Genomic DNA, 25,239 nt, shown 5'->3' with positions numbered 1-25,239 from the left:
TTTCCCTATTTTTGGACGTGTTCCAATGAAGTCATTGATAAATGGATTATACCATAGTATGACTTTACTAAAACAACTAACCTAAGGGCGCGTGTAATTGTGGCTCAAGACATTTGCACAGTAATAAGCACACAGTGTGTGTGTGTGTGTTCTTGTATCCGTCAACTCTATAAGACCTGTATTTAAGACCTTGTCAGGACCAGTAGAAGGCATAGGGTGGTTAGGTTAAGATTAGAGCAATGCATTAAGTGGTTAAGCCTTGGGAAACTGCTTTCACGTACTACTTTCTGTTTAAAATTGTGCAACAAATCAAGACAAAGACGAGCAGACTGAACATTTATAGGTTTTATTTAGCCAGTGGGAGAAATTACCCTCAGTGTAGTGATGGTTTAAAGTGGGCTGGGGGGTTCACAGCTGAGTCCCAGTTCAAATAACACACACAAACACGCTGCTGCTGCTCCTGCTGCTCCTCGTCGTCCTCAGCGACAGAAGCAGGACACGGTTGCTTTCAGCTACAGTGATCCAGCACTTTATACAGCAGTCGTGCCGGTTACTCATAGAAAAATACCTTTGACTTGCAAGGGATTAATATCACTTCAGTATAAGCTCCAGAAAAAGCAAAACAAAGGATGAATATAACAGCAACAAAAGAGCTGAGGAAACACAAGATTGGTGCGATATTAAAAAAAAAGCTTGAGGTGGTTAAACATTCTTTCTTATCAAAGTCTGTAGCTGATAATATCCTCATAAAAACCTCATAATTGTGCATCAATTTATGAATTTATGTCTGATTAGTGGCACGTGCTATATATAAATCGTACAAGTCAAATACGTTTCATCGAGTAGAAAACATCACTGAACATTGCTGGTCTCCACATCCTTGTGCATTTTAAGTTCAAAAGCATGACAAACAAACAACACATTTCATCAAAAGGGTTGGGTACTAATGTAGAAAGCATGTGGCCTACATTACCGGTAACAACATTGCACAGAAGGCTAATTCATACGAGTGTTTAATAGAAATAAACACATTGGAACATTGTGTGCTGCTGGTAAATCTCTACGCGGGTTAGTGTCGTCGCTCTCCTACGACGATAAGAAGCGTCACGTGCGGGAGACGTTAAGAGGAACTATAGTGTCATGTGATCATGTGCTTTTTTTAGTGTCACTTTAAGTCCCGTTCGGTTCAACGCGTGAAACCGAACAAGTCTTTCTATTCCAAAAGGCACGCGCTTTATTCCAAACGCGTAAAAAATGTGAGGTTTTAACGCTGCATTAAAGGAGATTTTATGGCTTAACTTTAGTCTCGCTGTGTGCGACAGACAGATGTGCGAGAACCTGCAGCTCCTGCAGAGTCATTCGTTTCTAGAACACTTTGTTCTCATTTGTTAAAAGTCCTCTCCAGTCTAGTCCAGATCTTTTTTCTTTCTTTTCCCAGCTGGAGTCTAGGAGGATCTCTAGGACATGTTTATGGCTTCATCTCGCAGTTTAGACGACCTTTTCCTGGCTGGAAAATTACGTTTGCACATTGAGAAAATCGGCGATTTTACAGTCACGGCACTGTTGATCCACTTCTGCGACCAGATTTCAGACTTTAGCTTCCAGTAGGAAAAGGCTTGGTGAGATAAACACAGTCTTGAGATAACAGAGAGTGTAGATTTTACAAGGTGAGCCTTTAAGTGGAAAAAGTCAGAGCCTGGAAAAGTGTACAATAGGAGGAGGGTGCAGCTGACGGCTTTGTTGACAGTGACTACGTCGTCTCCGAGTCACCTAGCAACAGCGACGCAAGCAGCCACTGCAAAGGGTTCAAACACCACATTCTTCTCCAGACGACGTTATTTACCAACGGTTATCGGGAAGTGTTTCACAAAAACAAGATAAAAAGGTGTTCTCGATGCCAATTTACGGATTTGAATTCACATCAGTGCCTCCGTTCAACAAAAAAACAAACAAACGAAGGAGTGGAACGTGTTCTCACAGGTCGGACGCAGTTCCTTACATAAATACCAAGTAGCGCGAGCATCACAGGCAGTCCACGTTTGCGCATAACTATGTGATGACACAATTAACAAGAGAGTTCCTGGCAGAGGCGACTGCAGCAATTCACAGGTTGACATTTAAGAAAAGCGAAAGCAAATCGTAGAGAGAGGTACGTGCTTAAAAAAAAATGAGTCCGATATACGCGCGTCAAGTTTAACTAAAAGCTGCGAGGAATATTTATGCGGAGCAGGTGAAAACGTAACTGCACCTTTAAAAGAACAAAAGGCGGTGGCTAAAGAACTAAATATAATGGACACTTCAGATTAAAGATTCACCTCTTTGTGTACTTCGGTTTCTGCCACGGGAAGTGAACACGGGAGTCTAAACAGAGAAACTATCAGATCTCAGTCTGTAGTGTAGCCTTCTTTTTAAAAAAAAAACAAAAAACATTTATTTAACGATGTATTAAATAACTGCACTAACAACTAAGCTCATTCATGTATCAAACATATCTCTCTTAAAAATGGCTGGTTTATCCATTTTAAAATGTGCAGCGTTACCTTATTATCTTAAGTCATAATCTGTGCTTGTTGTTTGTTTTGTGACGTGTGTGAAACCTGGGTTATGATGCTATGTTGTTGTTTTGGGTTCACCCAGAATGCACCACAGGTTAGGCAACTGTCAGCACAGTAATACGCAAACACGATAAAAGCAGTTTTTAGCCTAATACTGTGGATTATTTTCAGTTAAACAAATGTTTCACTCAACATTCATCGACGTCATTACGTCTAACTATGATTATCACAGCAGGATACGCGCTAATGCTAAAAACTGTGTATAGCCGCAATCGTCCGTGTGTATGCGACACCCTTTTATCACATATGTATGGACAAACTTTGCAGAGAATTGAGGTGAACATAAAGTGACATAAGTACAACTTCTGTGAGTTTGTAATCGAATGTGCAACACAATAACGTCGAGTCAGTCTCTGTGTGACGGTCACACTCACTGCTGTGACGACAAACGCCTGGGCGAACTCTGGTGCGGCTCATCGGCATCTGTGGGGAACACACACGACACAAGTTTATTAGGTCAGATGGAGGGAAAACGTACAAATGTACATTTGTCCATGTTTAAAAGTTATCAGAAATGAAAATACTTACATCAGTTTAACTTGTCTTCACCTTGTCCACATCAGACTTTTCTTTCAGGATCAAACCATCAGTCATTTCATCCGTCTCCTTCCCCTCGTCCGTCTCCACCTCGTCTTCTTCCACGTCCAACAGCACACTCTGTCGCACGCTGACAGAGATCACCACCGCCTGTATGATGCCATAGATGAGCGCAAACTGGGGGAGATACTCCTGGATCACCCAGAGTAATCCCGCCATCCCCACCGTGGACACAAAAAACATGGCCATGCCATGAATCCACAGCCGCATCGCTCCCTGGACCCCCAACACCTCCAGGATCAGCTTGGTGGGAGGGGACACCGTGCACAGGAAGCCGACGACAAACAGGTCGAACAAATGGCGCAGGAAGTTAAAGCAGACCTCGTAGTGCTCTGGTAGGATTTCCACATTCCAGCTGTCCATGAAGAGTCGGAAAGGAGACGTCAGGGGAGAGGGAGGCGGGACAGGAGATGGAGGTGGTGTCCTGAAGTCCCCGTCAACATCGTCCCATGCGCCTCGACTCAGGCCCTGGTGTTTCCTTTGCCTTAGTGTGCTTGAATCCGTTTGTCTTGGCCAGAAAAAGTACGAAGTGGGGAGGTATTTATTCCACCATCTGGACACGTGTTCCGAACGTGGCACGCCGTCACGCTTCCCCGCATAGATCTCTTCAACTTCCAGGGGCTGAACTCTCTCCTGGGCCTCCCAGAACTGCTCCTCCGGACTACTTTGGACATTCTGGCGTCTCCACCCTCCCCAGAGCCAAGAGGTCCACCCGCTGGTGGTTTTACTGCTGTAGCTTTGCTTGAGGCCCTCAGTTTCAAACCCTTCAATCTTCTTTGACCGAGAACCTCCCCCCCATGAGCACACCCAGCCCAGTGCTCGCCCTACCACAGCTGTCATGCTTTTCTCACTCTAATCTTAGGATTCTCTAAGTTTTCACTTGGCAGCACGGCTCTGCGAGGGAACAGGAAAAGCATGCATGTGCTGCTGGTGCAGTCGTGAAGTTGCAAGACTCGTTCAAATGGATTGGAAAAATGACGTCCACAGGCCACGAACACACCTGTGGGCGTGTTTGAGCGGTTCAGCTGAAGAAGAAGGGGTGACCCCCCAAACTCACATAAGTCACAAACGGCCTCAACGTGACTTCACAGTCGAATGTATAGCCTACATGTCGTTGGTGTTAACCTGGCAGCAAGTGAAGCTGTCAGTAATGCGTTAAGACGTTAGAGTGAGCAGGTTAGCACTGAATAGCTTTCAACACCTGCTAGCCAAAAATAACTTCACGTACAAACACGCTCCACTGGTCCTCTCACCTGCAAAGACAAGAAAGACAAGAAAAAAACAGTTGACTATTATCATTATTATTATTATTATTACATCATGTTCCAAGTCAATAGTGGCAGCTAGCTTGTGCTACTCACTCTCGCTTTAGCCAACAATTCAACTGAAAAGTTAAAATTAGCCGCTAACGCGCGGTCCGTTTCATCGTTTGATAACGTATTGTTTGTTTTCGGTGTCTTTTTAAAACTACATTCGTAAACGGCAGAATGAATAAAAACTCACCGTAGCTGACGTTAGCTATTGTTCTTCCTCTGTCCGTCCGACAGACACACGCACACACAGACAGACAGACCGCGGCTAGCTTTTCTTTGTTAGCATCAAATGTTTTAACTCGCCACGCAGAACGTAGAAGAATAAGTTCCTCGGCGCCAGAATTCCGCTGGAAAACTGACAACACTCCCGGCGGTGTTTTATATCCGCCGTGAGGGACTGACAGAAAGTCCGGTTCCCACTGACGGACGGGCGGACGATACCGATACTGAAGCCGGACAGGACGACACAACCGTCGATACCTGAAACGCTTCGGCCGGGACTCACTACCGGTGTTTGTCCCAACCTTCAAAATAAACTCGGGTCTGTCCTCTGTGCTCTGTCCACACAACACAACTCTTTACAACCGACAGTGAAGAAAAATATGCGTTTATATAAGTTTATATACTTCTTAATAAACTTTGAAGTCAAGTTTGTGTTTAACAGACAAATTGGAAAAGCGGCTTTGATGTGCGATGACGAGCTTTTTCGAAAAGTGTGGAAGGACTTGGAGGAGGAAGTATCGCAGTGGCGTGCACAGGTGGGACCAGGGTGGGGGGTGCCCCAATGTGCCCTCTCGAGTGGGAAAAGTACATTTATACACTTGTATAACTCTATTATTATTTTCACCAATGTCCTTCCAAACTGTCACAGTTTTGCCTGCATTCTCAAGCATTAAACCTGGAAAATTAACATTATTTATCATGCAAATTATCTGCTTCTTGTCCATGTGGACATGACAAAAAAAAAAAAAACAGACCTGGGGCCAATGAGAGTACCAGTCTGGTCATGTGGAATGTTTTCTAATCATACCACAATGTTCCATCACAGTAACTTCCTTTTATGAGGGTATTTTAAAGTAAAAGTGTTTATGGAATGATGGTTTACAATAAACATGATGGGTCAGGGTTATACTATAAATAAACTTAACGTGTATATATATATAAAATTGTATGTCGACTCGGAAGTCAATGTACATACGTAGGGGTTATTAAACCATGAGCTAACAAACTATACTAATGGCAAATAGGAATCATGAGACTCAGCGATTCATGAACCTATAAATGGCAACTTCATTTGACCAAATCTCATTGTTTTAAACCAAATTTAAAGCTCAGCATACAGAAGTCATATTGTCTCATACAGGAATGTGCAAGTGCTAGAGTAAAAAACCGACCAAGCCGACCTAAATTTTATGAGGAAGAGACCCGTCAGGCGTTTCAAAAACAGATGACGGGTTTTAATGTTATCAGTGCTGATCATATTTGGCTACCAAGCACAATGATTCCTTTCAAGAGCAGCTCATTTAATAAACAGACATTTCTTCATGTATGCAACTGGAGGAGCCAGACAAATGTTCATTTCCTTGTACACGTGGAGCTTTGATCTGCAACAACTGGTTTAATAAAGGTCAAGTAGTTAGCATCTTAATTTAGCAACTTCTTCCAATTGTTACAAATATCAGCCATGAGAGAAAAAAGAAACAACCATATTTGCGTTTCAGCCATTTTATTAAATCAGAAATTTCAGCTGAAGAACTTAAAGCCAACTTATTGGCCCCAGCAGTCATCCAGGGCCATCAGTCATCTCTTAATTCTGCATGCAACACCTTGTCACCCACGTCCAGCTGGTCTGCATGTCATCCAAGCTTCAGCTGCCACAGTCACCAACACCTATCAAGATGGAAATGAGAACAATTTTAGCATTTTTGTTCAGCTGAAACATTTTACAGACACTTGGACAGTTTCAAGTGTCTCAGTGCGCTGCGAGTAAGCATCAGTATACATCAGTCGAACCGAAATCATGAATCATCACCGACAAAAAGCTTTACAAGGGCATTGGTTATTACTTGCATTCGCCACTTACATGAGCAAAGTCCCAGGGACTCGCAGCCTTAGAGCAAGGGCGATGACTTCAATGTGGATGAGCTGCATGGAAAAACAGAGGCACCCCAATGTTAAAAAACACATACATTAAAAGTCAAGGGACCTCAGACAGTTTCAAGTGTCTCAGTGCGCTGCGAGTAAGCATCAGTATACATCAGTCGAACCGAAATCATGAATCATCACCGACAAAAAGCTTTACAAGGGCATTAGTTTAATGCATTCACAACTTACATGAGCAAAGTCCCAGGGACTCGCAGCTGTAGAGCAAGGATGACGACTTCAGTGTGGATGAGCTGCATGGAAAACAGAGGTATCCCAATGTTAGAAATATACATAAAGTCAAGGGAACTCCCACTAGTTTGTTCAGCTGCTTTGACCCAATTACTGCATTCAAATGACTGGTGTAAGATCAGGTTAATCATGTTCACATCCGTCAGTACAGCCAACTAACTTTGTGTCACTCCATTAAGACAGATAAGCCACCATGTCATTTCTCTTTTTAAATAACCCTGATCTGCAGTAAATGGTTCAAATGCAGCAAACCTCTGGTGAGGTTATGTGGTCAGTGCACTGTGAAGACATCTTCATGCTTTAGTCAGAGACTCTAGTCTAGTGAATCATCATCCCACATGGTCAAGAGCCCAGAACAGAGACTTAAATCACACTTACCCAGAGGAGAGAGCTCTTCATTAATCCAGTCAGTCGACCAAGCGCAAACCACCTGGTGAGAACAAAGAGTATTAGCAACAGTTCTCACGTGTGCCATCTGTATATAAAGACGTGTTCGACACATGCTCAGTGCACTGTGAATAGCATCACTGTAAAATCAGAGACTCTAGTCTAGTGTATCATCATAGCAGCAGGTTGAGTTTGCGCCAATTCACACCATCACTCACCATTAGCTCACGGCCACAGTTGTAGAATCAAAGACTCAAGAGGCTTGACCCTGTTCCATCAGGAGCCACCAGAGGTCGCTGTGGCCATCATTAGTGTAATCCTAAAAACAGGAAAGTGACATTTTAAATGTTTCAGCACAAATCAGTATTATATTTTATTAATATGCTTTGATGCAGTTATCCTCATAATTAATATGCATCAGAATGCATCACTTTCATGCCCAATGTTAAAAATGTTATACCTAGATAGTAATCCCATTAGAACTACTTTTCTTAACATGGTTTTATTTATCAATAGGGAAACCTACACACATTTCAAAAACTAGGAAATTCTCAGCAACTGATATTTACATTTATTCAGATGTACAGTTCAGTTACAGTGACATTTCTTACCAACATGTCTCCACGTTTTGCAGTTTGCACGTTCATCCATCTGCACACGTGTTCCTCCAGCACATCTTCAGACACTGGGCCATCGCATCGGCAGTTTTAATGATCACAGGGTTCATTCTTCAGCCTGGTGAGGAAACAAATATGACATGTATGTTAAGTAATGGCCCAGTTCTACGTCCTCCATTCCAGTGCAAGTGTTTTTCCACCAGCCATACCACGTGTTCAGTACAGAAGTAGCGCTAACTATTCTGTTCCGTTCAACCTTGTTCTTCAAAACGTATACTAAAGACGAGGAAACATGCAAACAAAAGATCATATACAATTGAATTTACCTTTTGTTGCGAAATAACTGCTATTTCAAGCCGCTGCAGCCTGGAAGTAGTAGGAAAGTCGCTTGAAAGTTGAGCACTGAAAGACTGAGATAGCGTCCGCCCATGGTTTATATATGAGGGCCCTTCGCCGGACCTGACTCTTTAGGTGTCCCGATTACTGCCTGATTATCTGTCCTGACTACTGCCTGACGTTAAATGAACAATCACGGCGTCACCAAATAAAGTGCCGTCATAACAACGGTAACGGAGAACACAACACAATCAATTGATTAAATGATTAAATACATAAACACTGACACCAAATACAACAACGTGACGGGTTATAGCAGTTTTATTACAAACAGAACTATTGACACGGGTTTATTATTATTATTTTATTCAGTATAAGTGATGAGAGCAGATCAAAGGCTAGGCTATTTATGTTGTAAGAGATCAAATTAACATTGTTAAAATTATATCTGTTGCTCATGACATGCCCAGGGCAGAGTTTTGTACATGTTTACAACCTTTTACACACAGAATATGAGTAATAAGTAACAGATACAACATTATAGATTAGATTACGCTCCAAAGAAAGGTATACATTCAGTTTCCAAGTAGCATTTGATCGAAACACTCACAAATCCAATCTTATTCCGAGTATTTTCCTCGTGCAGAAGCAGGGGCAGCTATATCGCGGTCGTAGAACTTCAAGGACCGGCATCCTTCGCGCGTGTCATGGGTGCCAGGTTGACTTGTGCTGGGAGGGTAAACCGCGTTTTAAGAGCTACGCCCTCTCCGCTCGCGTCTACCACTCGTATCTGGCAACGCGCACACAACCCACTGTGTCGTCACTGAGGTCAGCGAGACGGAGCGAAGATGGCGACCGCCTACGAGAGATATAATTTGTAAGTACACATACAACTGGCTAATCTGAGTGTCTTCTTTAAACCCCTCTCCCCGCTGTCTCGTCCCGTCCCCCCCTCGAACGTCCGTGACGAGGCCGGGCGAGAGCGGCGACGCTCGTGAGCGGCGTGAAATGGCAGCCGGTCAGATGACACAGCGGCTAAAGTTCGCTGACAGGTTCGGCTGGTAGAGCAAGAACCAGCCAAGTTTCACTGTTCCCTCATTCATTATGAAGGCAGCGGTCCTGCCACTGTTGTGTACGGGCAGGCGTGTGACGTGCCTTCGTGTCAGTGAAAGGGCCTGTTGCCATTTAGTGCGAACACAGAGGCTTAAAGTTAAAGTTATTGTTATTATTTTTTTCAAATCATACCCGGATGTGAGGTGTAGATGTGTCACAATAAGGTTCACTATTGTTTACTCTTCATGACTCTCGACTCATTGTTGTTTCTGACTGACTGATGAAAGTTTAAGACAAACCCTCCTCTGTTCATCTGTCATGAAGCTGCTCTGGTCAATAGCGCCTGGGTTGCGTCACAGTTATGACAGCCTGTCGTTTACTGTGATGGAGCAGAGGCGTTTCCAGGGCTTTTGGGGGCCCCCCAGGCAAGTCCACTGAGAAGGAAGGAGTTGCCCCTTAAGGTCCTGGTATAATGGTGTTAATGTCGCAATTGCGTAGGTTGCGCGTGCAGCCCAGATTTTTGAACCACGTGTTGGGTGCGTGCACGAACTGAACTTCTGCCCCACCAGTAGGTTGAGTATAAGCCCCCCCCCCCCCCAAGCAGAAGAAGTAGGCTCCAAAGTTAGCCATCCTAGCCTCAACCTGGCAACCCTCGACCCTAAAGGCCACAGTATATTCCTGCTTAAAGTGCTCTACGTAGGTTTACGGAGACCCCTCTACGTCGCCAGAGAGCCTCTCCGTCGTCTCCGGCTGCGCTAATGGAGATAGCAAGGGCTCCGATTGGTTCTCAGGACAGTCTGAGGGAACGCTGCTCTGTGCCGGCCACTGTGCGGACCAAGCGTCCACAGAGGCGGAGCTGATCACCGCCGACAACGTCGCTGTTAAACTATAAATACGTCATATCTTAATACACGCACCACATGTTTAGACTCTAAATGGCTAATTTCTCGCCTCAAATTACCTAAAAACTGCGTACCGGGACAGAAAAATATTAAATTCAGGTGAGAAACTGTTTCAATGTTATTTCGCCGCAACAACAACAACAACAGTCGTTCTCGCTCGGACGCCATATCTCACTGTAGCCAAAAGCACAACAACCTGAAACAACCCACAACAGCGACCCCTACTGATCGGGTAATAATTTGTAGCTTAGAATTAGCTTTTTCCTATATGAAATTCACCCATGGGGCCTTTGCTTTACGGAACGCAGACAAGTGGACAAACCAAACCAATGCGTTTTTGCGGTGGGAGTGGACTATGCAAACAAAGAATATTGACGTCCGTCTCTCGGTATGCAAAGTCAACAGTCGTTTGTTTGCTGTTTGGGAAAGGAAGGTGGAGATGGTGTGGAGGATTCCGATATTTCTACAGCTTCACCAGTAGATGTCCCTAATTCTTACACCCGGTACACAGTAAAATTACGTTTCACACGATCTTAACCGCACCGCCGTCTTGCTTTAAAGAAACGCCACGTTCAGTGTGGTCTTGATTACTCGAGTCCAACAATGGAGTGTTTGTGTGGCCGTGTGTGTGTGTGTGTGTGTCCCACACGTCACTGCAGCTCAACAGGAGATCACGTTTTTTTTCTTCTGTTGCAGGGATTTAAAGCCGTTGTCTAACACAGAGGAATACTGCAGTTTTAATAATCCCTTTCACTGACTGTCTCTACTTCCCTTTTCGCTTGAACCTCGTCCGGTTCCCGTTCTCAGTCATAGTAAAAGTAGCGATGACTGTATAATTCATGTTGAGATGGACTTTATTATGCACTGGTGCTGCTGTAGTTACAGTACACGCTCCTCCACACACTGCCTTTACATCAGGGAAATGTGTAATAATATTCACTAAATCATTCAAAAGGAAGTCGGAGATCATGGTCAAATGTAAAGCTGCTCCTCCAGAGCCACAGATGAACAACTGTATCCATGATGTCGTCATGGAAACGATCGCCATGCACTTTATTTGGATTTTCTTTCTCAGGCACACGACTCCAGAGAAGTTCTTCGTCGAGGCCTGTGATGAGGGGGCAGATGCTGTGCTGGCCATCGACAGGGTTTCGAATGAGATGACCCTCGCAGGTAACCCAGAAATGCATTTTTTTTTTTATTAACTCCCCCCCCCCCCTGTTTTTATAACAACATATAAACTTAAATTCACAGGTAAAAAGGATGTCCCCCCATCAGCCGTCACCAGGCCGATATGTGGCATCATGGGAACCATTCGCCTGGTTGCAGGTAGGATCATTGTGTCGCGTCTGGTTAATTTACTGAGTACACAAAGCCACACATGGAGATTAAATGTCCCACGTCGCGTTTCCCCAAGTGCGTCGGGGGACTACGTTGGCTTTCACTTCTCAGCGAGGACGTTTCTTCTTCTTCTTCTTCTTCTGTGTTTGTGAGCTTCTGCCTCAGAGTGACAAATGCACGCTCCTCAAACCTCCTGCATGGCACTGACTTTGTCTTTAAAAGTTGCAGCGATGCCGCAGCATGACCTCGAGTCATGCATTAAGAACTTATTTAATCAATGATTTTGACTCCACCAATATAAACAGTTCTGCTGACTTTGACTACTGTTGCCTGGCAACCAAACAATGAACAAAGTCCTGCACACACTAGCTTAAAACTACTCTTTAAAGGCAGGTCACGGCTCGCTACTGTGATTCATGTCCATTTTTGTGTACTACTGTGCAAAGGAGAGTTATTTTGGTTGGTGCGTTTAAATATATCCTGCTCCTTCAAGTGTTATTTCTGGAAATTGTCAATCTTTTAGCCTCAGTTCATTATAATGTAAATGTGTAAAGTCGACAACCGACAGTGTTATTATGAATTAATGGTGAATAGACCACCGTGTTTTTCCAATAATCCACCACAATGGACAAACTGAATATGTGTAGAGTTTGGGTTTGTGTTAAGGTTCTCAAACACACTTGGAGGGAAAGGTTGAGGTCAAAACTTTGTGTTTTCACCGTCTAAAATAAGCGTATTATCTTCTGTCCGTCTTTGGCATCGCAGGCATGTACCTGATCGTCATCACCAGGAAGAGGAACGTGGGCAGCCTCCTGGGCCACGCGGTGTGGAAGGTGGTGGACTTTGAAGTGATCTCGTACAAGAAGACGGTGCTGCACTTGTCAGAGATCCAGGTAGGTTATTTTTTAAACCTCTACTAATATGGCAATGTGGGGATTAGGTAAATTGGACACTCTAAATACACATACAGATACAGTATCTGGACAGTCTTGACACACGAGTGTGCACTTTTCCTACGCTCTGCAAAAGTCTGCACCGTCATGAGTTTTTTTTGTTTGTTTTCTTTCCTGCTCCAGTCACAGGAGAACAAGACCTTCCTGTCCATGATTAACAACGTGCTGACAACGGACGGCTTCTACTTCTGCACCGACTACGACCTGACGCACACGCTGCAGCGGCTCGCCAACACCAGCCCGGACTTCCAGGAGATGACTCTGCTGGAGAGGGTGAGAAAAGGAGCGGAGTAACAGTCCCTGTTGCAGTGGTGTCACAGTCTGCTCTCGTGCAGATGTGAATTCTACTGGGCGCCGTGTCCCACTCGCAGAGGTCTTTAAATTTCGATGCCAACTGGCCTCTAGCCAGACGCTAATGCTGATTACACAAGCGTTGTCCACTGCAGCCTTGGTCTTCATGGCCAGTTTAGGTTTTTTATTAGTGCTAAACCTGCCTAAGGTGTTGACGGCATTCGGCGATGTGATTTTAAAAAGATCTTGTTTAAGTTTGTTGGTGTCATCGTTGGTGTCTCTTGTGTTGTTTTTCCAGGCAGATCAGAGGTTTGTGTGGAACGGGAATCTCCTGAGAGAACTGGCCGCACAGCCAGAGGTAACGCGTCAATGCTGATCCACCATCTTTGTTAGTTTTTGGCTCTTTTTTTTTCATTTCACCACATTTTGTTTTGTCCCTGCAGCTTCACAGGTTTGCGCTCCCGATCGTCCATGGATGTATCCCTTTTTTCCCCCCAATGAATATCGTCCTATATTTGTCTTTGACTCACTTGAGATTAGATTAAGATTAAAATAATAACTTTTTGAAGGTTAAGTGTTTCCTTGACCCTCGCGGCTCAGTCATCGTCATAAAGCCGTGCCGTATAAACGGGAAGATCTTTGAGTGGATCCTCATTTCCAGGAGGAGCTGCTTCCGCGCCGGTGTCAGATACTACGTTCGAGGTACGAATTTATTTATTTGTGGAGTTAACATGAAACGACTGGAGAACGGTTGTTTTATTTAAAAACGTGTCCCTCTGTCTGCGCAGGCATCGACTCTGAAGGTCACGCCGCTAACTTTGTGGAGACGGAGCAGATCGCGTTGTACGAGGGAGCAAAGGCTTCGTTTGTACAGGTGAGCGTGAACTCGTACATATATAAAGGTGAAAATTCAATGTTGTCAACGCTTGGTTGTATGGTATGCTTCTTTTCGGCTTGTTAGCATGAGATATCTCAGACCAGACCAACTTTCAGCTACTTGTTAGCATCTTAAGACCCATCCTGTGTCCCTCTAAGCTAAAAGAGCATAGAAATAAATGACCAAACATGATAAAATACACTTTTTAAAACCCAACCCAACACAAATCAGAGCGCCAACTGAAGGTGTTGACACTCTGGAGACCCAAAACCCAACTGAGGAAGTTGGATCTCCTCCTTTATATCACCTCCCAGCTCAGGCCGATTACAACTCAGCTGTGCAAGAAAACAGGTGCAGCCGATAACTCCTGATTAGCAATCACCTCTGTTTTTATTAGAAAGAAGAATTTAAAACACAAAAGACTCCGAATAACAAGGGTTTTCAGTCGATTTAAATGATTTAAAGGTGCATTATCTAATAGATCTAAATCAACTGGCCATAAAATCCTCCTAATATGTCACAGAGACTCAGGAATAATGTTCATATAACAAACTGAACTCACCAACAACAACAGTACAGCCAAAACATTTGCATTAAAAAAGAATCTTTTGCAGACTGCAAATCATGTTTATGTTTTGAAATCATGTTTTGGCGTCATGTGGCGCCACCTACCGCCGTCTACCAATCATTGCAGTCAGTAGAGTCTCAGCTGCCGAGCAACCACGGGTTGCCAGTTACGTCAGAAAAACGAAACATAAAAGATCTCGGTGTTTTGAATGTGAATGTAGTAACCGTTTTTGGCCACATTCTTACATATGGCGCCTTTAATCTCATGCGTCTCGATAGTAACCGAGGTGAAGTCCGACTGCTGCAGCGTTGAGGAGGAGGAGAAGCTTGATGAGACGCTTCACTGCAGCTGTGACGGCTCACAGCACGTCGACACTCTCTCTCTCTCTCTCTGAAACTGTCGAGTAAAAGCACTCGAGCGTTTCTATATTCCCTTTAAAATCCATAATCCTAATTCTTTCAACAAAGCTGCTGCTGTGAAACATATTTGCAGGACTCGTGACGCGTCGCTCCACGCTGAAACGGCGTCTTGTTGTTGAGTGCAGAAGATTTAAAAAACGCTCAGTCAAAACTATATTATTAATAGCGTTGTAAAACACAGCAGCAGCTCTGCAGCAGACGCACACACTTCCTGTGTGAAAAGAGGTGTGTGTGAGGAGGAGAACGGCTACATGCTGCTAGTTTTTAATGAGTAGAAGATCATAATCACCCTACATGTGTGTGTTAATCATGTATCGTAAGAATCAGTGGCTCTAAAAGCTCTAAAAATTAGAAAGTTGACCATACCAAGAACTCCTGTGTGCCGGGATGTAAAACCACTGATGTACACGACCACTTTTAAGCATTTAACCATCATTTTCAGACGTTTCAGCTTGTATTTGTACATCCGCAGACACGAGGCTCCATGCCTTTCTACTGGAGTCAGAGGCCCAACCTGAAATACAAGCCGAAACCCATCATCAGCAAAACCCCCACTCATGTAAGAGAAAGTGTCCTTTTTTCCCCCCCATTGGCTGTAAATGTGAGAATTAGATGCTAATCACTTAAACCCTTTTGTACAGCTGGACGCTTTCCAGAGCCATTTTGACTCTCAGCTGCTCATCTATGGGAAGCAAACCATCCTCAACCTGGTGAGAATCTCTCTCTCTCTCTATTATCTCATCTCCGATGTACAGAAAACACTGAGCTTATGATCGTTGTTATGTGTTGTCTCGTCCTTCCAGGTGAATCAGAAGGGCTCGGAGAAGCCGCTGGAACAGGCTTTTGCCAAGATGGTGTCAGAGATGAACAACGGTATGCTCAAGTAAGTGTCGCTCGAGTTGAGTTTTTCCTACTTTGCCGATTATGTTAGTTGTGGATTTTAATCGATTACGAGTTGGGCTGCAGCTCTAAGGTTGCATATTCAAAAAAAGCTGATTAAAGGAGGACAGGAGATGAGAAAAGGACAGGAAATGATGAGGATTATGATGGACTGTGTAGTGTAACGCCATAAAAGAAGACCATCTCCTCCTCTTAGTCTCACTGTAGGACATTTTCCCTCCTCTGTTCTCTAGCTACTTCCCCTTCGACTTCCACAAAGAGTGCAGCCACATGCGATGGGACCGCCTGCAGATCTTAGTGGACGCCGTCAGTGAGGCGCAAGAAGAATACAGGTAAGGGAACCGGTAATCAGATGTGTTTTATCTACTGTGAAAAGAGCATTAACGTACATCTCTGTGTGTGTGTGTGTGTGTGTGTGTGTGTAGTTACTTCATGGTGAACTCGGAGGGGAAGACGGTGGCGCAGCAGAGAGGAGTCTTCCGCAGTAACTGCATGGACTGTCTGGACAGAACCAACGTCATCCAGAGTCTGCTGGCACGACGCTCTCTACAGTCACAGCTGCAGGTGTGTAGCACAAACCCCCCCCCCCCCCCACAAATGATGTTGGTTTCAGCTTCACCCAAATCCTCCTGTTTCTTTATCCTGAATCTCATGAACGTCTGTGTGTGTGCGTCACTGACAGAGAGTCGGGGTTCTGAACGTGGGCCAGCAGATCGAAGAGCAGGTCGAGTTCGAGAAGGTCTACAAGAACGGTATGTGTCTCGGTGTAGCCTGGTAGCATGTGTGCTGTGTTTTCAGTGTCTTTAACCCCTCACTCACTCCTCACTCTGTGTGTGTGTGTGTGTGTGCTCTCTAACCAGCATGGGCTGACAATGCCAACGCTTGTGCAGTGCAGTACGCAGGAACTGGAGCTTTGAAAACAGACTTCACGAGGTACAGCGCTGTCACATCACACACACACACACACACACACACACACACATATATACACACATATGTTATGAGCTGGCTAATGCGTGTCTTCCTCCGTCAGGACGGGGAAGAGGACCAGGTGGGGGCTGCTGATGGACGGATGGAACTCCATGATTCGCTACTACAAGAACAACTTCTCTGACGGGTTCAGACAGGTGCGTTCGGAGACATCCTGTACCCTTTTTTAAAAAAAAACCATTGTCAAATGAGTTCCCACAGTGCTGTCATTTTGTTTTCACATCTTTGGTGCAATGACAGAGGAAGCGAGAATTCTAAAGCCAGACGGCTTCATATAGCAGCGCAAAAGTTTGAGAGGAGGCTTCTGCTGCTGAATAATAACCCTGGATGTTCGATAGGCCTAGTTTTTCTGCTGTTTTTCTTCTGTGTACACTAGCGTTCAAAAGTTTGGGGTCACCTATACAATTTTTGTTGTGTTTTCCATTAAAAGTCACACTTTTATTCATCAAAAGATTTGCAAAATGAATAGAAAATATAGTGAATACATTGACAAGACTAGAAATAATGATTTTTAACTGTTTTCAGCTGTGCTAACATCATTGCACAAGGGTTTTCTAATTATCCAATAGTCTTCTAACACGATTAGCAAACACAATGTACCATTAGAACACTGGAAATGGGCCTCTATACACCTATGTACATATTCCATTAAAAACCCAACGTTTGCAACTAGAATAGTCGTTTACCACATTAACAATGTATAGAGTGTATTTCTGATTCATTTAATGTTATATTCATTGAAAAAAAAAGTGCTTTTCCTTCAAAAAAAAGTGCATTTCTAAGTGACTTAGTGATTTCTAAGTCCGTGTATCTGACGTGAATGTGATGTCTGCTGTGTTCAGGATTCCATCGACCTGTTTTTGGGTAACTTTGCTGTGGACGAGTCCGATTTTCCCACGCCTCTTCGCGTGCAGAAGGACTGGAAGTTCCTCACGGTCGGTTCATCGGTATCAGCGTCTCTGTTCGCAGCAGCAGCAGCAGCAGCAGTGAACGGTTACACTAATTCAGACTGTGCTTTTGCGTTTGTTTTCACAGCTTCCCATCATTATGCTGGTGGCGTTTTCCATGTGCATCGTGTGTCTCCTCATGGCCGGTAGGTTCCTCTCCTCTGACATTTTTTAAAAAACACACTTCCTCTAATCCTTTAAAACCATCCGTGACTGACTGCTTCTCTCGCAGGCGACACGTGGACGGAGACGGCGGCTTACGTGATGTTCTGGGGCGCGGCGAGCGCCATCACCGCCACCATCATCCTCTTTAACGGCCAAGACTTTGTGGACGCGCCCAAACTGGTTCACAAGGAGAAGATGGACTAAGTTATGGTGTGTGTGTGTGTGTCTATGTGTCCGTGTGTGTGTGTGTGTGTGTGTGTGTGAGGAGCAGCTGGGTCCCACAGGCTCATATACCTCTTCATTGACACCATTTCCTGCCTCATATCTGGACTCGAGACCCCGTCGTTGTCGTCTGCTGCTGCCTCCGTACTGCCGTCAGACTCTCTCTCTCTCTCTCTCTCTGTCAGACACTACGGTTTTTCCTGTCAGTCGTCTATAGCACACGTTACCTTTCCTCTGGTACTGCACACACTCCTCGACATGGTTTACATTCCTTCACACTGAGTCTGTAGCTGGTGGGTTAGCTGCTGCTGCTGCTGCTTTGTTGGATCTGTAGACGATATTGTGGGGCGTGTCGTTTTAAAATCGGAATGAAGTGCAGTATGTTCCCCTCATAACTCAAAGTACAGATGTTATAACGTGACCTTCAGTCAGAGAAGAGCAGTAAAAGCAGCTGCTGTCGCTGAATTATGGGCTTGTGAAGCTGCGTTATTGTGTTGCGGTCGATGAAGACGAAAAGCGATGTTTAAACCCCCCAAAAAACAAACGGAGAGACGAAGAATATGAAATAAATGAAAAGAAAAAACGTTGATGATGTAAACTGACGTTGTTTAACGATACACTAATCAATCGAACGTTAAATTCAACTGACGTAAAATCGGGAATATTAGCCTAAATGTTGCATCAAACTTTGATTATTGTCGCTTTACAGATGCGACGCAATGGCACGTTTATCACATAATTGTGACCTTAATTGTTTTGTAATTAATTCCCAGATGTGACGCATATTAAAACACGTACGGTGTCTTTGATATTGACGATTATTGAGAATAAAAGAGCACAATTACGTCGTACCGTTCTATCGTCATCTGTGGCTCAGTGTGTTTAAACTCTTAATCACTCGAGTCAAAAGTCCTATTCGTGCTTAATAAACTGTTAAACATAATATTAGTCTTACAGGTCAGTGATTCAGCGGTTGCAGCCTTGTGCTTCTTTCAAAATAGTTGGGATGAGATGGAGGACAGAATCAGGGTCGTAAGAAGAGCTTTGTTATTCTTTAACAGCGACTTTATACTGGTTTCTCTTGCATTAACTCCCGCTACAGCGGTTTACGTGCAATAATTGTCAGAACATATCGTAAAATGTCCTTGTGTGTCCTTAATCTCGTCCACCTCGTGCTGTTATTCAGCTAAAGTCTCTCCTCCTGCATCAAAATAGTCCAATATTTGCGGGTGTGACAGATGCAGCCAGCAGCACCTCACTCAGCTATGTTTGGGAACACAACAACAGAGAAAAATGCTAAAAATGGTCTATTTTCTTTGCGTCTTTGTGTCGAGCTGCAGGTGTTGTTATTATTATGTTGGTTTTCAGGGTTTATCCATGTCGTCTATACTGTCCAAACCGGTTTTCTTCACTATCGCGTCCGTAAGTCAACACAGAATAATAATAATAATAACCTGTACAGCCGTAAACGTCTCGGTCCCGTGTGTTATTTCTGTGGCATTATTATTATTTTCTTACCACTAGTTTTTCCATGGATGTAGCTGTGAGATGCATTATGTGTATCCTACCATACCATAATAATAACCATATGTAAGAGTGTTTGATGTGCGGGTGTGAAGAGATTCAGTCTGCAGCGCCTTCACTGAGCTACGTTTGAAAAATAAAACACAGAGGTTATGGTGAAAAGGTGAACTCTTCTTCTTCTTCTTCTTTCTTTAATGTACAGCTGCAGTCGTTAATTTAGAAACCGGGCCTTTTATTTTTGTCTAAGTCGTGCAGGTAAACATGGACTATTCCAAAGTATGTGGTGGAACATGTGCATTAAGTTACACTTTTCAGAGCCTGAATAAAACCTGTGGTTTCAGTAACTGTCAATAAAAAAATCCAGTGAAAACAACTTTGATTTTCTGTTCCTCTTCCTTTTTCCCTCTTTTATAAATTATTTTTAATGCTGCATTTGCTTTGTACACTTATTTTAAATTAAACTTATTATAAGATTATTAAGTAATTATAAGAAAATTAAGTCATACGTATGAGAAACAGTCATATTAAGTCATAATTGTGAGAAATTAAGTCATATCACATCATAATTATGAGAAGCCAAGTCATATTAAGTCATAATTGTGAGATATTAAGTCATATCACATCATAATTATGAGAAGCCAAGTCATATTACGTCATAATTGTGAGAAATTAAGTAATTTCACATCATAATGATGAGAAAGTAAGTCATAATTGTGAGAAATGAAGTCATATTAAGTCATAATTATGAGAAACTTAGACATATTAAGTCATAATTGTGAGAAATTAAGTCATTATGTCATAAATGTGAGAAAGTAAGTCATATTCAGTCATAATTATGAGAAATTAAGTTGTATTACGTCATAATTGTGAGAAATTAAGTCATATTACGTCATAATTATGAGAAAGTAAGTCATATTCTGTCATAATTATGAGAAATTAAGTTATATTACGTCATAATTATGAGAAAGTAAGTCATATTCTGTCATAATTACTAGAAATTAAGTCATTTTAAGTCATAATTATGAGAAACTAAGTCATATTAATTAATGAGAAATATAACGATCATTTTGGGAGAAAATATAAGTTGACAGTAGGTGGCAGTAATGCGTCACACGGTCGTTAATCGTCATGCAAAAGAGGAAGAAGAAGAAGACGACGTACAGTTCCGCTCGTTTCAGTGACGTCAGCACGTTTTGTTGCTGTGCCGTCTCCCCGGGATTCATTAAACGTGTTCACGTCTGAAGCTTTAGTGTAAATTACAGTGCGCATCTTCTCCACTCACTTCAGTTTGGAGTGTACACATCTCCACCGACGCCATGAGCACGTTATGGATGGGAAACGTGAGTTATTTACGACTTTTTTTCCCCCCACCGCGATAAATAGTTGAGCTATGCTAGCTAGCTAGCCTGACGTTAGCACAGTACATAACCTCATTCAAAAGTCCCTGAAAAAAACTGCGTGTAACTGTTATTTTAAGTCATTATTCAACACCAGAGAAGCGTTGTTTTGATCTTGAATACGCTTTTATACAATATGGTTAGCTTTAAACTAGAGCAGAGATGAGTTGTGGCTTTTCAGGGAACATTGAAGAAGTCTTAATGTGAGTCATTATTCTGTTTTGAAAACAGACAAAATGGCGATTTCGGCTAATTACTTAATATTTTTCATCCACTTCAAATTCAATGATTTGTGAAACCTTTATTCTACAGTGTGAGCTTGTGATGTATGGAAACTATCACGGTTATGAGCTGATTATTATTTATTTTTTTAATTTAGGCCTGGTTTGACAAAACATTTGAGTGGTTTTGAGACCATGGCTTTTTAATATTGCAGTATACGTTGAAATCAGTCATTACCTGATCGTAAAATTAGCTCTGATCATCTATATATGTTTCCGTCAATGTTTTTCCTCACTATGTTTTTCCCTCCTGTTGCTCTGCAGCTGGAGACCTACATGGACGAGAAGTTCATCATCAGAGCGTTCTCCACCATGGGCGAGCAGGTGGTCAACGTGCGCATCCTCCGGAACAAGATGACGGGGTGAGATCCGCATTCTCTGGCAGCTGTCCGCTCTTGTTTACAGTTATTTTATCCTGATGTTAAAGTGTTTCGTCAAACAGCGGCGCCCTTGGTTACTGCTTTGTGGAGATGACGGACGAGGCCACGGCTGAGCGGTGTCTGCGCAAGATCAACGGGAAGTCTCTGCCTGGTGCCAATCCGGTATGACCATAACTTGTTCCTCACATCTTATTCTTTTCCGGTGCTGGTTTATGGAGAGTATGACCTCTGTTTATGTCTCTTTGTCGCAGCCCACAAGATTCAAGTTAAACCGAGCCAACTTTGGCAAACAAGACAATAGGTGAGTCCATGGAGCAGAAATATCCTCCAATTATCACGTTTTCTTTTATTAATAGATTCATTTTGCACCATAACTAAGTTTTTAATTGTTAACTATACATAATTTCATGTCCTAACACTTTTATTTTGAAATACATAGTGTATCTTAAGAGTCTTAAGGGTGTTTTAAAAGGTGTTATTTAAATAATGTTCTCATTACTGTCAATACCACAGCCCATAACATTGATTGTTGAACCTTTTTCTTATCTTTCTGTCTCGTTACAGTCAGCTTTATTCTCTATTTGTGGGAGATCTAACCCCAGAGGTGGACGATGGGATGCTTTACGAGTTCTTTTACAACCGCTACCCGACCTGTCGAGGCGGTAAAGTGGTGCTGGACACCTTAGGCAACTCCAAGTGAGTATTAAACATCTTTTAAGGTCAATGGTTATTAGACTTATCGAGTAGCTCTGTAATAACCATCTGTGTGTGTGTGCAGGGGCTGTGGTTTCGTTCAGTTCCCAGATGAGCGGCTGCAGAAGCGAGCGTTAGACGAATGTCAGGGAGCCATGGGACTGGGCAGTAAACCTCTGAGACTCAGCCTGGCTGCTAACAAGTGAGTCCAATTTTTTTTTTTTTACCCCACATTAAACACTTTGATCTGTGCCTGGAGCACAAGCAAAGTTGGTGGTGATGGCAGAGTTCAGTAGAGTGTTCTCTTTCCCCTCTGAGTTTAAGGAACCGACAGCAGCAGCAGCAACAGCAGCAGACGGACAAGTCTTGGCAGTCGAGCTCCGGTTACACTCAGAACTACGACCAGTATAGCCAGTACCAGCAGCAGTACCCTGGTTATTACTCGCCCTGGGGTTACGACCCGAACGCAGCAGCGTACGGCTACAACTATCAGCAGTATGATTACAGCCAGTATCCTCCACCACAGGTGAGCTCTCTCTCTCTCTGAGGAACAGCTGAGGTTAAAATACATGAATCATTCTAACAAGCTTTTCTGTTTGTTGCAGGAAGCTGAAGCTGTTGAGGACGACGGACTTGAAGGTTGGTATCGAGTATTGATATTTGAGGCTGAATCAGTTTGATAGTTTGACTTTCTTTTAACTTTAACTTGACTTCATGTCGTCTGTTGTTCACAGAGCCCAGTCCGGACGTTGACGTGGGCGAGGCCAACAGGAAGTTCATGGAGAACAGCGAGGAGCTGTACGACGCCATGATCGACTGTCAGTGGCAGTCGACGGACTTCTCGGTACAACAGGAGCACCTGATATCCAGCCTACCAGAGCCGCTCTGCTGCTGAGACTGAACTCTGTCCACTCTGTAGTCTGGACTTGACCCCCCCGTTCCTCCTCCCCTCCTCTTCCTCCTCTGAGGGATTTTTATTTTGTCTTGTTGACATAAAGGATTATTTTATTAAGGGCACAAAAGTAATGCATCATATGAATATTGTTTATAAACCAGGAGTGCACACACAGGTCTGAGTTCAGCACAAACACACTGAATTCAACACACGTTAAAGAGATAGTTCAGGATTTTTTTTTTAAAAGTGTGGATGTACAAAGATTTGACTCTTCACTCTGCTGCTGTTGCAGAGAACCAACTGGAGAACTTTCAGCAGAAATACAAGTTAAACAACTTGATTTAGCCACTGAGAAAAACTGGCTCATCTAATAAAATCTACACCTGCTCAACTCCATGAAATCTTGAGATGATCTTTTTTCCACCGTCACTCAGCCTGTGTCCTAAAGGTCTATTGTGTAAGATAAGTGATGATCTAATGGTGAGACTTCAGATTTTAACAAACTGAGGAATTCCTCGTCAGTGAACTCCGGGAAATGACATAAACACTGTTTCACAACACTCTTTTTTTTTTCATCTTCATTGGTTTATTCCATCAGGTTTGTGTGGGCAGAGCTGTTCTTCATTTGCATAATCAGTTTTCACTTCAAAAACATCATCCCCTTATACGATATACTCAATTTGCTCTGCTGTTGAAGCTTTTTGGTGATACATAGTGTTGCTTAAAGTACATATAAAAGGCTTATTCCAAAAATGAATGAGTTTTGTTTGGAAACTGTTATACACTTGTGATTTGAAACCATGCAGTTAGCAGAAGCTACAATTTAAACGACGTTGTATTAGCTGCTCCATGTTCCAAACAGTTAAAAAAGAAAAATGCATCACCAACCTTGTTTTAGAATATAAATACTTTTTCTCTTATTGTTTAAAGTGGTGTTTTCATTAATGGAGGCACACAATTATGAACTTGTGAACTAAATGGAGTCCAGTGAGTTACAACATACATTCACCTGTTCACCTCTAGGTGTCACTATTCTACACACTGGTCCTTAAATATTCTAATGATTGTACTAGATGTGGACTTTCCAACAAATCATAAGCTCTATTTATGGATATTATTTCTGCCAATAAACGCTCCTTAATTTTACACACTGGACCTTTAAAGAGGTCACACACACATTGTGCAGCTTTGTCTACGGCGTTACTTCCATTCATTAGGACAGTCAAAACAAAGCATTATTTACCTTAATTGAACCTCAATTCAAGTCTTAGCCCTTAACCAGTTCTTCAGGAATTAGGTTCTGCAATTTTAGGACCAGGTTTTGGTCTCTATGAGGTCTACTGGTCCTGACAAGGTCAATGTTTATGCCAGAAAGGGTCCATAAAGAGGTCACACATGCGCCAAAACTTAAACCAGTTCTTCAGGAATTAGGTTCTGCCATTTTAGGACCAGGTTTTGGTCTCTATGAGGTCTTCTGGTCCTGACAAGGTCATTGTTTTGCCACATTAGGAACACGTTTTGGTCTCCCTGAGGACTAGTACTAGTCCTGACAAGGTCAAAGTTTATGCTAGAAAAGGGTCCAAAAATTAATGTACATTCAACTTCGCATCGACCTCTGGTTGTTCAAAACTCACACAATGCAACACCTGCTGTCGTCCACTAGGTGGCAACACATCATGCCTTATATACTGTATAGAGGTTTTTGTGTCCTGTGATAAATCCTGAGTATAATCTAATCTGAGTGAGTGTAATTTCACTGACTGGAGTTTGGATTAAGAAGACGTTTTGTTGTTGTTTGGCATTTAGTGGATACTTTTATTTTGAAAAAACAAACACGCTCTTGCTGCTCTCTCTCTCCCTCTCCCCCCCCCTCCTCTCTCTCTCTCTCTCTCTCTCTCTCTCTCTCTCTCCACTCGTCGTCTCCTCCTGTTGCAGTGGAGTTGTTGCTGTGGACACTTTGGTTGTGTTTGATAATGATAATGATGATGATGATGAGGAGGATGAGGATGTTCTGCGTCTTCAGACTGGATCTGGATCAGACGCAAGTTCTGCAGAAGTGACAGAGAGAGAGAGAGAGAGAGAGAGAGAGAGAGAGAGAGAGAGAGAGAAAGACACTCAGAGAGAAGGAGAAAGAGAGAGAGAGAGGGACTGCTGCAGTGATTTCTCCTCCACAAACCTCTCT

General features: G+C 43.1%; 3 protein-coding genes and 1 long non-coding RNA gene across 5 annotated transcripts; 2 read left to right on the top strand and 2 right to left on the bottom strand.

Moving 5' to 3' along the window:
* Window positions 1–425: 425 nt before the first annotated feature.
* On the bottom strand, window positions 426–4,052 carry cUnh6orf47 (chromosome Un C6orf47 homolog; the record flags this gene model as incomplete). Its single annotated transcript, XM_083899587.1, has 2 exons — window positions 426–3,038; window positions 3,144–4,052. One exon carries the CDS (start codon window positions 4,050–4,052, stop codon window positions 3,150–3,152), a length of 903 nt encoding a protein of 300 aa, XP_083755713.1. The 3' UTR covers window positions 426–3,038; window positions 3,144–3,149.
* Window positions 4,053–6,254: 2,202 nt separating this feature from the next.
* Window positions 6,255–8,324, bottom strand: LOC310935472. The gene is made up of 7 exons (XR_014592986.1): window positions 8,250–8,324; window positions 7,918–8,041; window positions 7,525–7,625; window positions 7,298–7,349; window positions 6,860–6,921; window positions 6,609–6,670; window positions 6,255–6,415 (listed from the first exon to the last, which is right to left on the bottom strand). It is a non-coding gene; the product is annotated as an uncharacterized lncRNA (long non-coding RNA).
* A 783-nt stretch (window positions 8,325–9,107) lies between these two features.
* sacm1la (SAC1 like phosphatidylinositide phosphatase a) lies at window positions 9,108–17,869 on the top strand (the record flags this gene model as incomplete). Its single annotated transcript, XM_083900109.1, has 20 exons — window positions 9,108–9,136; window positions 11,290–11,387; window positions 11,469–11,543; window positions 12,321–12,448; window positions 12,632–12,781; window positions 13,098–13,157; window positions 13,243–13,276; window positions 13,400–13,501; window positions 13,588–13,673; window positions 15,136–15,222; window positions 15,305–15,373; window positions 15,467–15,546; window positions 15,797–15,895; window positions 15,989–16,127; window positions 16,246–16,315; window positions 16,424–16,496; window positions 16,597–16,690; window positions 17,396–17,488; window positions 17,589–17,646; window positions 17,733–17,869. 20 exons carry the CDS (start codon window positions 9,108–9,110, stop codon window positions 17,867–17,869), a joined length of 1,761 nt encoding a protein of 586 aa, XP_083756235.1.
* A 2,742-nt stretch (window positions 17,870–20,611) lies between these two features.
* LOC310935885 (tRNA selenocysteine 1-associated protein 1-like) lies at window positions 20,612–23,345 on the top strand. Of its 2 annotated transcripts, none has more exons than XM_083899881.1 (9): window positions 20,612–20,751; window positions 21,354–21,451; window positions 21,532–21,631; window positions 21,721–21,770; window positions 22,034–22,165; window positions 22,248–22,364; window positions 22,481–22,688; window positions 22,768–22,801; window positions 22,897–23,345. In XM_083899881.1, the coding sequence occupies exons 1-9, from the start codon at window positions 20,728–20,730 to the stop codon at window positions 23,055–23,057; spliced, it is 924 nt and encodes a 307-aa protein (XP_083756007.1). In that variant the 5' UTR covers window positions 20,612–20,727; the 3' UTR covers window positions 23,058–23,345. The 2 variants fall into 2 exon arrangements, with proteins under 2 accessions (XP_083756007.1, XP_083756006.1); XM_083899880.1 differs by having other exon boundaries at window positions 21,517–21,631.
* The last annotated feature ends 1,894 nt before the right edge of the window (window positions 23,346–25,239 follow it).

The sequence above is a fragment of the Microchirus variegatus genome (assembly GCF_963457635.1).
Source record: "Microchirus variegatus genome assembly, chromosome: 13".
Taxonomy (NCBI): Eukaryota; Metazoa; Chordata; class Actinopteri; order Pleuronectiformes; family Soleidae; genus Microchirus; species Microchirus variegatus.
The sequence above is the reverse complement of the archived record's forward strand: the minus strand, read 5'-3'. Positions and strand labels throughout refer to the sequence as shown.